At 40.6% G+C, this 12,856-nt stretch overlaps 1 protein-coding gene across 1 annotated transcript in view; it reads left to right on the forward strand.

Moving 5' to 3' along the window:
- tmtc1 (transmembrane O-mannosyltransferase targeting cadherins 1) overlaps positions 1-12,856 on the forward strand; it is a 67,369-nt gene that overhangs the window by 42,497 nt on the left and 12,016 nt on the right. Inside the window, exons 7-11 of the mRNA XM_072377503.1 lie at positions 98-287; positions 3,186-3,307; positions 6,472-6,639; positions 9,111-9,224; positions 11,255-11,398. Of these exons, the coding sequence (XP_072233604.1) occupies positions 98-287; positions 3,186-3,307; positions 6,472-6,639; positions 9,111-9,224; positions 11,255-11,398 (738 nt within the window). The remainder of the gene's footprint in view (positions 1-97; positions 288-3,185; positions 3,308-6,471; positions 6,640-9,110; positions 9,225-11,254; positions 11,399-12,856) is intronic.

A 12,856-nucleotide genomic window follows, 5' to 3' on the forward strand; every position in this document is an offset into this window, starting at 1 on the left:
GAAAATGTTTAAAAATGTATTTATCCTTTTCTTTCTCTCTTCCATTTCTGCCTTCTTCTTTCCCCACATCTTTCACCCCACACCTCCCTGTTGGCAGGATTCTAAGCTACTCATACCTGTTGTCCTTTAACGCCTGGCTTCTGCTGGCCCCCATCGTGCTGTGTTATGACTGGCAAGTGGGCAGCATCCCCTTGGTGGAATCTCTGGGTGACATGCGCAACGTGGCCACCATGCTGCTGGCTGTGGTGATGATCGCTCTCTGCCTGCACTGCATCTTTTCCCTACAGGTAACATCCAGAATATGATAAGTGGCTGATAAGTACTTCACACACAACCACACTCATTTATTTCTAAGCAAAACGTCTGGAAACAAAAGTTCTGTGGTATCACAGCCTCTTGGGCAGTTTCAGGCTTGGAAATGTACTTCAAAACAGGTCAAAAGCACATAGTATTAAACCTCTAATTATCTTTCCACATTTGACACTTGTGTCTACAGTAAGAAATCTTCACATTTACTACATATTTATGGTCTCCAAAGTACAATGCTAAGGAATACACCTGTTGAACCTTTTTGTCTGGTCCCATCTGTGTAAAAATGTACTACATCTTTGGAAACATTCCCATGAAATAGTTTTTGACAGTGCTGTATTCCATAGATTATTTTCAATAGTCGTCTGCCAAGCGGTGGTTCAACTCCCGGATCCATTGGCGTTTGAAAGTGTGTGATAGAGAAATAACACCTTGCTGCACAGAAACCGAGTGCTAACTCACAGCATTAGAAAAACACTGTAGTGTTTTAGCATCAGATGAAGAAGTGAAGATGCAATTAAGAGCAGCAACTTTCTCACTGCAAACTGCTTGATTTGCAGTCCAGACCTTTTTTTTTTCCCCATCCCATTTTCAACCAGCAAAAACGCAGCTATACTTTAGCATCAACATGCCAAATTTTGTTAGTTTGCTCAATTCTGAGCTGAAAGAGTGATTATAGTGGTCGGCATGAAGGTATTTCTCCAGCAAGCAGGGCTTTTCATCTACAGCGAGCTTTGTTGTTTGCTGGACTGCTGTCTGTCATTCTGCTGTACCTGAAGCATCAACTCTGCATCACTGCAGTCTCTTAGCTGAAAAACGCACCTAAAATACATTTGAGGCAGTCTTGCTAACAGACTGCACATGTGCAAAGAAGTTTCCGTTTCTGTTACCTTTTGATGGGACAGATCAGTGTTAATTGAATTGTTGGTGTCAAATCTGGAAGAAGGTCTTTGAATTGATCAAAAGAGTTCTGACTGCTGTACATGTCTGTTAACCATCACAGAGGTGCTCAGTTGGGACTGAGGGTTTGTAAGATAAAAAGTAACTTTGATATAGGTGGCAACACACTGACTGCACATGTGTTGTCCAGTCTGGTTGTCTCATCCCCTGACATGTGAGATCTAAACATTCTTAACACACTGAGTGTATAAATGCCATTTTTACTCCTTTTATTACTTATATTTTCTGATATCTTTTTCCTCCTATCACCGTCTTTTTTTTTGCTCACATAGACTGTATTCCAAAGACCTTTCATCTGTAGGACAAATGCTTTCACCTCGTCAGTTAGCAGCAGATTTTCAGTTTCACAGGAAATCTTTATCAGATTGAGATGCAGTTTAAGGGAGGAATCTTTCCTCTGACGGCATTTTTGATCCCACTAAAACCCGGAAGGCTTTTTTCTTTCTTCTGAAGCTGCTGATTCTGGAGAGCTGTACTTTTTCCCTGCCATGAAAAAGTGTTTGCACTGGGAGAAGGTCATAACGTTTCAATTAATTTTCTTTTCATTTGGAGGGCTTCAGCTGTGTGGGAGTGAGAGCGCTGTGCTTAGAGTACACACATGGAATAGGTTTATGGACCCAGAACTGAAAGAGCAGAGATATTTTTTGTTGAATTGAGCTTAACCGGGGGAAGGCAGACAGCTGTTCTTCAGCTCCGCCCCTCCACAGCATGAATTCTGTTTCAGCTATTTGTAGTTGATCCCAATGCAGTTAATAAATGTGGCTCTTTAGAAATGTTGCCAGTCAGTGCTGATATTGCACCTGGGAAATCAGTTTAGATGTAAAAGTGCTTTTCATTGGATTGGATACACAACCAGATTGAGGCAGATGTGTATTGAGGTGAGCCCAACCGTATGTAGTTGTACAACTCCACCTTGCACACCAGCTCATGTCCACATGTCTATTCCGGTCAAGGTATCTTCCCCAGACTGGCTTTGTTTCATTGAGGTCTTTGATTGGCTCTTGGTCTGACCCCTCCCCCTCCCCAGTACATAATACCATCATTTTCAGAGTGTGCCTATCTGTAATATTCAGCCCACACTACTGTTAAGCAGAGTAGGTGTTGTGTCTGGAATATCCATGGAGGTCCATTCCAGACAGAGATGGTCCCGGTAGATGTCCATGAGCACTATAACAACATTATAAGCAGCACTACTCAGCACTTTGCCAGTTCTCATTGCAGACCATTAGCCAACCCACTGAACCCAGTTAAAGTTTAGTCTATTAAAGTCATGCGTGTTAAAATATACACAATCGAGGGAGAAAAAAACATGGAAGCAGAGACCGTAATGGCTGTGGGCATTAAGATGATAGGAATGACTTTCTGTATGGATTCTATACTTGGAATTGACTGTAATTTGATCATTTGATGAGCTTCATTGCTTCTCTGTTGTACATGTTTGTTAATATTTAAGCCACATTGATCCCTGCTGCTTCACATGTCAAGGTGGACACGTATGTGTGTCTATTTGTGTGTGTTGGCAGACTTTGAAAGGCACAAGTTACCTTTCATAATGTACTCCTCAGCTGTACTGTTTGCAGAGACACGTTCTTTATTAGCCCTTTTATGACCTCCCTTTTAAACAAATGGCTGATGTGTCACGTCGTGGTAAAAGTATCTAAGACTGAAAGCATAATGGGATAACATACTAAAAATTAAAAGGGGAATCTCGGCACCCACTCTATCTACATGCAGCTGAATTAGGTGCCTCTGAGCTGAAGAACAGCAAACTACCAAAAAGAAAGGAGGGCTGAAAGATGCAGTATAATTACAGAACAATGTAGTGTACCAAACAGCAGAGCTGAACATTAAAGGGTTAAACACCTGCAGTGTGAGGCTGGTTTGTTTCTCATGTGTTTCTCTCCCTCTATCTACAGCGGCAGGACAGCAGGGAGGTGTTGGTAGGAATGTTGTTCCTGGTGTTTCCCTTCATTCCTGCCAGTAACCTTTTCTTCAGGGTGGGTTTTGTCGTTGCCGAGAGGGTTCTCTACATGCCAAGGTGAGAATGTGCGGCCATCGACCTACACATATCCAGTATGTTAGCCGATTAGGATCTCTAGTCCCACCCCACTGCAAGGTGTTTGCTGACAAAGTTTTCATATATTCAGTTATTAATTTTACAAGCTTTAATTTCCTCAGGCCTTTACAACAGCCTCGTCTCTCGTCTCAACCACAAATCCTTTTATCAGATCCAGATTATTCAGAACTCAGCTGCCAGACTATTAACAAGAGCAAAGAAAAGAGAGCACATTACTTCCATTTTAGCCTTCTTGCATTGGCTCCAGATATGTTTTAGAACTTTTTTTAAGATCTTTTAGCTTTTAAATTCCTTTGTGGTCTTTCACCATATTGTTTAACAGACCTATTGGTAAAATAAGAGTCTCCATGTACACTGAGATCCTCTGCCAGACTCAGTTTAAGTCCGGAGATGACATTTCTTGAGCATTTGTGGTGAAAGCCCCTAAACACTGGAACAATTTACCTGAGGAGATCAGGTCAGCAACCATCAGTCATCTCTACATGGACGACAGCGAGACATCAACTCACTGATACACCTCACTAGGAAATACAAAAAGGACATCAGGATGTCATATATACTAGATAAATGAGGCCGAATAATATCTAAGAGGAGCAAGATTGTCACAACTGAAGGGGGTTAAACGACTAGAAGTTGCGTAGTAGATGCTCAGGAAAGCTAGAACCTTGTACATTCCTTGCGAGACGTTCTATCAGTGGCTAGAAAAGGCTCGTCTGAAAGAGACGGAGACACTGATTTTAGCAGCACAAGAATAGGTGCAGAGCATAAGAGCAATAAAGGCTGGATCTGCCACACCAATAAGACCAAAAGTCCTTCTTCTTGTGGCGGTAGACAAACTACAGAAGAAGGCAGAAGTGACAGATGTAGGAACTTCAAAGGACAGCAACATGAAGAGGAGGGGAACACGAGAAGCTTGAAAAATAGCAAAGGCTGATATCTGGCTAATCTCCCTCTGTTTTGCCTTGATGTTGGACTCCAACCTTTTTCTCCACGGGGGATACTCCTCGTTGTGTTGTTCATCTTGTAGCCAAGCATTTGACGGATCAGGGCAGCTGTTGTATGCATCAGCTTTGTTGGTCTCCCATTGCAGTTGGACTCAGGGGTTTTGCAAACCTGTCAACAGTTGTAAGAGTTTATATGCCTAACTAGGTCTAACGCTATGACTTAAATTATAGATAAATCTTGTGATGACATCCTGCTGTCAAACGATGCACTAACTTCTAAAAGATGATAATGGAACTGTTTGCCATGTGTCTAATGGGAGTTGGAATATCAGTATAATTGGTTTTATTTTTCAACAGTCCCCTAAAAGGTTTTGACAAATTTTTTTCCATGAAACAGGAAGTATATTTAAGCACGGATAGACTCACATATGAGCTGCCTCATGAGCCTGTATTTTACAGTATTTTTGTATATGTACTGTATCAAATTAGTTAATAACTATAGCTTATTGCATTGTGAAGGCTGTATGTAGAGACAATTATCGGTTAATCCCTGTGATATAGAAGAAATTTTTATGATTTAATGGCAAGTTGGGAAGGGTTTCACTACAGTCTGTTGTACATAGCAAAAGAGTGATTCTTAGATAATGATTCATCATTAGAAAATGAGGTCTCCAAGCGTTATTTTTCTTTTATGGATGCAATGTGCCATCCCTAATAGATAATAATCATAACATAAAACTGCTTATATGTCAGGGACTCTCCGTGTTTCTACGTAAGCAACGCTGAGATGAGGTCTGTTTCAGAGTTTCTGGTAGGGTTCATTGGAAAACAGCCGATCCAAAGGCCATTTTTGTTTTACAGAAGAAAGACAGAATGACTGATGGCTGCACACAGTGTTTGTCTGACACGGCTGACAGGACGCAGCGTGAAGAAGGGGAGGTGTCTGACAAAAGACTATTTCTACATGATCATTTAGAGAAGAATGACAGACGGATGGCTTGACAGAGCGAAAAGAAAGAGGACTGTCAGTCTTTTCTGATTAATTGATAGGCGGAGGAAATGATGCACAACCATAAAACCATTTTTTCAACACACTCGCTCAATAAATAATTATTTTCCCCTTTTTCTAGTTGTCTGAAAAAAATGGATTCTTCTGCATTCGGCGGCTGCTTTCCATCTACATTTTTTCTCAGTTTTTAATTAACTTTGAATTCTCACAAATTGCTACAAAAAGCCTTGTTGCTGAAATATTTCGGGAACGTAGACCGACCAGAATCCAGTAAGCATTAAGAAATGTCTCTTTAATTGAGCCAGTCGAAAAACTCGCTTCTCTAAAGTATTAGGAAGTGTCAGTTAGCTTAAGTTTGTTCTTAACGACTCTGGGCTGAACTTGGCTCGCAAGAAAATGGAATGACAAGTAATTAGTAATAAATTCAAGCATTATCTGATCAACTTAAAAGAAAAAGTGTCATGTAGCGATCAGCTAACTTATGTACATTTAATGGGTGTGTTCTGCAGCTCGGGTCATCAGTGTTATACACATAAATAAAGTTGGAATGTGCTCTTAATTGAATGATGATTATGAATTGTGGATTTCATTTGAAAACTTTAGTCTTTTAGCTGCTTCCAGCCGTCCAAACTGCAAATTAAACTTTAAACTGCTTCCTGCTGTAAATTGTGCTGTTTTCATATCGTCAGTCACTTTCCAAGTGCCTTTCTAAACTCTTGTAAGAAGAAAAAATGTTAATTTTTAAATTGTGAGCAATTTCCAATCTTTCTTTCCTTTTAAAATCATCTAAGAGGGTTGTCCCTGATCAACTTCCTACTTACTTATTACGCAAATTTTTGTTTTCGTCGCTTTAATTCTGGTTTTCATGCACATTATTCTCGTGGAACTGCTAAAGTCAGCTGCTAAAGTCTAGTAAAACAACTGATGGTAAAAATGGAATCTTCTACAGTGATGGCTTTATTATTTCTGAAAGCTCTTTTTTAGCTCTCATCTGACACTCCAGACTGCTGTGAGGACGTTGTTTTACAGTGACACACCAGCGGTCACACTGTTTGGTTTTCATCCTCCTCTGCCTTCTCCTCTCTCCCTCCATCATTTTGTCTTTCTTCCAAACTGTCTTTCCTCTTCTTTTACCTACAACCTCCCTCCCTCCTCCTCTTCTGGTCTCCCAGTATGGGCTACTGTATCCTGGTGGCTCATGGCCTGGGCCGGCTGTGTTCGGTGGCAGGCCGTTGGGGCACCACATTCCTCAGTGTCTCCATGCTGTTTCTGCTCCTGCTCTTCTCCTGGAAAACTGTCCAGCAGAACAACGTCTGGCTCTCCAGGGAAGCCCTCTTTCGGTAAATATACTGCACAATACAATGCACAGTGTCTCCTCTCACACAAGCATTTTTACTTTTGCCTTTGAAGCAGTCCTTGGTCTCCTTTGCTGTTTTTTCTTTGCATGAAACAACTTCACTTTCCCCATATAAACAGTTTTCCTTCAACATCGGCTACTTATTATTTTGGTGCAGAGTGAGGCTGCAACACAGAGACGGATCACAGCACTTCCCTCTGTGTGTGTGGTCATTAAGTGCAGAAATGTTTAATAGCAAAACAACTACAGAGCTCACTTTCTGGCCAGAGCAAACAGTAATGATAATGATGAGCTATGTTTATATCTGTAATGTCGGTTTATTAAAGGAGAAAAAGACTTTCCTTGGTCGGGATGGAATAAATGAATTGCAGATGTTTTGCAAAAGCGTAACAGACCACCCAAGCTTTCTGTGAAACTGACATAAGACGACATCTACCACACGTTTGTGAAGGGTCTGGTGGGCTTTCATTACATATGAAAGCAGTCGTGTAGGAGTGGTTGTCCGTCAGCTGGAAGATCAGTGGTTTGATCTCCAGCCCTTTCATATTTCAAAGTGTATTGGGTGAGACACTGAACCCCACATTGCTAATTAGTGTGCGATTGTGGAGGAAAAACACTGCACACATATAATAAGAAGTGCTGCGCGAGTGTTTTTGTAGCTAAGAATTAGCTGTTTGTGGAACCTAGAGACTCGCTCAATACTCAAACTCCCAGCTGAAAAGCACCTAAAGTACAAACCCTACAACAGGGTCTGTATGCCTGATGAAATACTCCCCTGTGCTTTTTGTTCATCAGATGGAGACTGGGGAGCTCCTGTGTTCTTTTTCTCTGCTTGAATTCACAGATAAGAGCTCTGAAACAGACTGTCGGTGGGTGGTAGATGAGTCAAAATCATGTCATACTTACATTGTCTCATACCAGATCTATAAACTCAAGATTTCACTTTTGCCTCATTTTTATAGAGGCTGTAGTTAAAAACCCTCTCTTGTGTGGGTGACTGTTGTATTCATGCATTCAAACAGTCAGTCCACTGTTACTTCATCTGGACAAATCACTACAGGGGGTTCCCCTCTTGTTGGGAGAGATTAAAGACTTTGAACGACTTTGAAGCAAAAAAGACCCTGTAAAAGGAATTCAAAGAGTTATGACCGGCTGCAGCGAATGCAGTATGGACACAATAAAGAGGAGGGACTGCCATCAATATTGCTAAGAATAATGAAAACAGTTCCTGCAGCACAAAAGCACCACAGCAAAGTTCGCAGCCGATGTACTTGAACAAGTTCCCGATGAGTGGCTCAAATCCACTCGAGTGTAATCTGAGCATTGCTTCAGCGGAAGAAAGAGGTCACATGGTCATTGCCACTACTTGCTGACTCTCATATACTGGCCTGTTTGTTAGATAAAGCTGACACTTGGGGGTGAGCCCAAAGATTATCTTGTTAATGTTTTATATGAAATAAATCTATTTAGATAACTTAATTTTACTTGATAACTTGATTTTGCCCTTTTTTTGCTTTCATGCTTTTGCCATTTTTGCTATTACTGTGTTGTCTTTGCCTTTTCTCGGTTATGTTCTCCATATCATGTCTTTCTCTGCTATTTTAGTCTTTATTTGTCAGTTGTCAACCTTTGTTTTTGTCAATCTCAGTGAGAATTCAGTCAACTCTGAACCCGAAGACACGAAACTGCTTGATATTATTTAGTGTGACTCACTCTTCTCAAACATGTCATTTTCTCTGATGCTCATCCATAATAATTTAATGCATTTATCCATGCAGAACAGAAGTTCTTTTTAGCAACAAAGCAATCCAGTGATGGTTTTCTGCACATGAGTCATTACACTTGAAACAGGATCTAATACAAGATAATTTGGTAAACTTTAATTGGAACTAATGTAGAAATATAAAGTAAAATGAGTACATGCAGGGCATTGATTTTACGTAGTCTTGGTCTTCTGAGGGCCTTACTTTTCTTTCTTTCTCAAAGATGCCTCTACGTTGGAAACAGTTGCGACTTCCAACAGTTTCACACAAAAATCAAATCTCTCAGGGGACTATGTAGCTCAACGGGTTGAACAGATGACCCATTTAGCCCGGGTTCAAGTCCTTTGCTGCGTGTCATAAAGGCCGCTAGTGCCATAAGAAAAATCTTAGAAAAATAAACCTCACACTGAATTTACAAAAAGTAGGACAAGCAGATGTTCCTGTGCAATGACATCAATGTGGATGGGATTTAAAGTGCAGGATTGGTGAGTTCAGATAGAAGTAGTGAGCAATTGCAACTGCAGTTATTACTGTGATAGGAATGAAAAATGACACAAGTAGTTGAGACATAAATCCTCTCTGAAAGAGGTTCGGTCTTTTTTGTTCTCTGAGCAATTTAGCTAAGTTGTCTGTGCCAGCATTTCTATAGGCAAACTGACCTCATGCCTCCTCCTCTCTCCTCTTGTTTCAGCTCTGGTATCCAGACTTTGCCTCACAATGCCAAAGTCCACTACAACTACGCCAACTTCCTGAAAGACAGTGGTCGGCACCCAGAAGCCATTTACCACTACAACATTGCCCTCAGGTGTGACTCCACATTTGTTTCATCCCAATTGTTCCACAGAGATTAACTGTATTATTCTCATCAGTCAAGTTCGAGCAAGTGACAGCTGAAAGATGAGAACTTTAGAAGTCTTTATTTAAAAGAACAAAAACAGCAACAACAAAACTGAGGCGTAAGGTAATGTTGGTGGATGGATTTCACTGGAGTAACTCAGGTCACACAGTCACTGTTGAGTGTTATTCAAAGCTGCTAAAGTAAAAACAGTCTCGCTTTACAGTGCTGCTGGTTCGATTGTCATATCAAATGCCTTTCATTATATATTTGAATAAAGTCTGTTTCTGCATACATTGTATAGAAAAGGCTGTATATCACACTGACTTTGGTCTTCTGGACCTGTTCTACCTCGACTCCATCATTTGAAGAGATTTAGCAGCCCAAGCTGACACCAAGGTTTTTGACTGGACTGAAGCTTCTGTGATGTTCTTTAAATGGATAAAAGCATCTGCTAACTCTGATTGTTTTCCTGCACGTGTTTAAAACCCTCACCTCAGCTTCTGGGTTCTGAAGAGACTACTTTGATTCAATGAAATGTAAATTATTTATTTTAATACAGTTGGACAGCGTAAGGATAAAACCCTTTTCTACGCTGGTTTGGAAGCAGTACAGCTGGATTTATTTCTGCTGGTATTTTTATTTTATTGTTTTACATCTGTTATTATGGATAGTCACATCAGTGGAAAGTTGTTTGCATGTGGGACCATCTGATTGAGCTTTCCAAAGCTGAAGTAATGCCTGAAATGAGACTCAGAATGTAGATGAGTTGAAAAGGGAGATGGTGATCCCGAGCAGGAATAAAATGGACTGAGGCAAAGTGGGAGAACTGTTCTGGTGTCAGATGAATCAAAATCTTAAATTCTTTTTGGAAATCATGGTTCTTCCAGACTAAACAGGCGGGGGACCATCCACCTCGGTATCAGATCTAATGGTATGGGTGCTTGCAACGTATGCTCCCATTAAGACAATGTCTTTTTCAGGGATATTTTGCATGTTTTGCATATTTCAGCAAGGCAATGTTAAACCACATGAATTCAAATGAAATTAGATGAAAAATATAAAAGGTATAATCAGAGCTGAAAAATGTACACAGGTTTTAGAGCAACATGTGCTCTATATCACATATATATACTGCATTTATTACAAGAACACGGCTTTATAGTGTAAGTGTGCGGGAGCTGAACTTTCACCAACTGAAAACAGTAAATTGTCTCATTTACATTTGAGTTTTTGTATTTATCATTGTATTCTGTTGATATTGTCACTTTATACATCCCAACTTTTTTTAAACTGGAGTTGTACTTGAGTCAAGAGTGTTTGCTTATCAAGAATCTGGTCAAAGGCTGATGACTGTGCTGTTATTTCAGCTGTTTTACTGTACATTCAGCTCAGTTCTGTTTTATTTGTATAGGGCCAAATCACAACAAAAGTCATCTCAAGGCACTTAAAAGATACAGTTCAATTTATTTAATTTTAATTATAATCCAATCCAGTCCAATTAAATCCATGGTTGTGTATTGAGAGGAGAGGAAAATGGGGTCAACAAGCACCATAACACTACACCAGGAATCCACCAGGAATCCACCAGGAACACCAGGAATCCGTGCTGAGAAAGAGAAACACAAGTTAATGCAACAATGATGCCATATATACACAGAGAGTAAAGCAGAATAAGGAGAGGTGCATCATCGGAGGTCCCTCAGCAGTTTAAGCCTATAGTTACATCACTGAGGGTCATAACAAGCAGTGTTTTTCATCCCCCTCAGGCTCCTCTTACACTAACTCTTATATAGATTGCATCTCTCATATGAATTATATGAAAATAAACACAGCATTAAACATTAAAATTGTCCATCAGGTCATCAGGAGATGCCAATAAAAATGCTGTATATGTCATACATGTATACAGTTATTTGATTATTGCTCTGTTAAGATTTGCTTTGTCATTTTTGTGCCAGATGCATCGTTTAACACAGCCCTCTGCTCCTTTGGCTCAGGTTATACCCCCGTCATGCCAGCGCAATGAACAATCTGGGCACTCTGACCCGCAGTCCAGAGGAGGCTGAGCGTTACTACAGGAAAGCACTGGACACCAACCCTCAGCATAACCGGGCTCTGTTTAACCTGGGAAACCTCCTCAAGTAAGGAATACACACACTGAAGAGCAGCTCTATGGTAACAGCATTTACTTCTGCACAAAAACCTGTCTGTCATCACAGCTGCTAAATCTGCTAATGGTGTTTTAACAGTTTCCAGTAGAAATCCAGGAGTTCAGATTATGCAATTTTCTAAAAACCTTTAAACACTCGGAGCAAAGTAATCTTTCAAGCAGTAAAAAGAAAACCGTAAGTTCCCACCTGCAGTTGTTGACTGTGCTCATGATAATGAAAACCTCAGCTTTACTGGCATCTTATCCTCACTGGACCTTTACTTTAGCTTTACTCTCGCACATGTTAACCTTCATCTCAGTCATGGATTATAACGCACCCTCACCGACATCTATCCCACGTCAGGATACACTGAAACCTCCTCTGCCACTTTTGGAAAAAGCTTTGAGAGAATCTACGGCACCTGTTCAACCTTAGCCTGAGTCAAGAGAAAGTTCTAGTTCAACTCTGCCCTCAGTGACGAGTTGTCCTAACATCCCACATCATGTATGTCCTGGAGAAGTCCCATTACAGTTTGCTTATCATCCTTGGGCTGGTGTTGAAGATGCCAATATCTGCCTGCTTTAATGAGCCCACTCTTATCTGGACCAACAAGCATCACTGTGAGGATCATCTTCTTTTATTTCTCCTGTTCTTTTGAAATAATGCAGCCTGTACTGTTTTATAAGAAGCTGCAGAAAATACAAGTGGGTGCCTCCACAGCCGCCTAGATTGACCACAGTTTGTGAGACTGAAGGGTTGTGTGTCGGCAGCGAAGGAGCTCCACAGGAGCAACACAGGGGACTGTACTCTCAACTGTACTTCTCTTCACTCTGTACACCTCAGACTTCCAGTACAACTGGTGTCCTGTCATCTCCAGAAAAACTCAGTTGACTCTGCAATTGTTGGGCGAATCAGTGATGGACAAAAAAAAAAGAGGTTCTTGTATATTTCAGGAGTACCAGGAATAAGCCATCTGAGGAGAAGTGGTGGTGGTGGATTACAGATACCAGGGTTTACCTAGATAGCAGACGGACTGAAAATGCAACACAGAGGTTGTTTACAAGAAGGGACAGAACATACTTTACTTCTTAAGGAGGCTTAGGTCTTGGGTTGTTTTTGCAACTACGTCTCAGTTAGGATTACATCCAACGTAACCTGCAGTGTGGTTTTCAGGAAACTCTCTCCTCCTCCTAACTTAAGTACTGCCCAGTAAGATATCAGTGTCTTTTCATGGATTTTCTTTCCATGTACATTTTCATTTCTTTTTCCAATCAACTCATTTTGATGTGAAATAGAAGTCAGAAATGTTTAAGCTAACGGCAGGTTTGCTAACACCAGTTTACTGGACTATTTAGGATTGAATTTGACAGCAGAAAAAAAAATTACCTGTATATTCAGCTAAAGGTTACACGTTTTTAGCCTTTTTTTTTTATTTTTGGTCTGGTTGAG

The sequence above is a fragment of the Leuresthes tenuis genome, unplaced genomic scaffold (assembly GCF_036924035.1).
Source record: "Leuresthes tenuis unplaced genomic scaffold, fLeuTen1.0.hap1 SCAF_23, whole genome shotgun sequence".
Classification (NCBI taxonomy): Eukaryota; Metazoa; Chordata; class Actinopteri; order Atheriniformes; family Atherinopsidae; genus Leuresthes; species Leuresthes tenuis.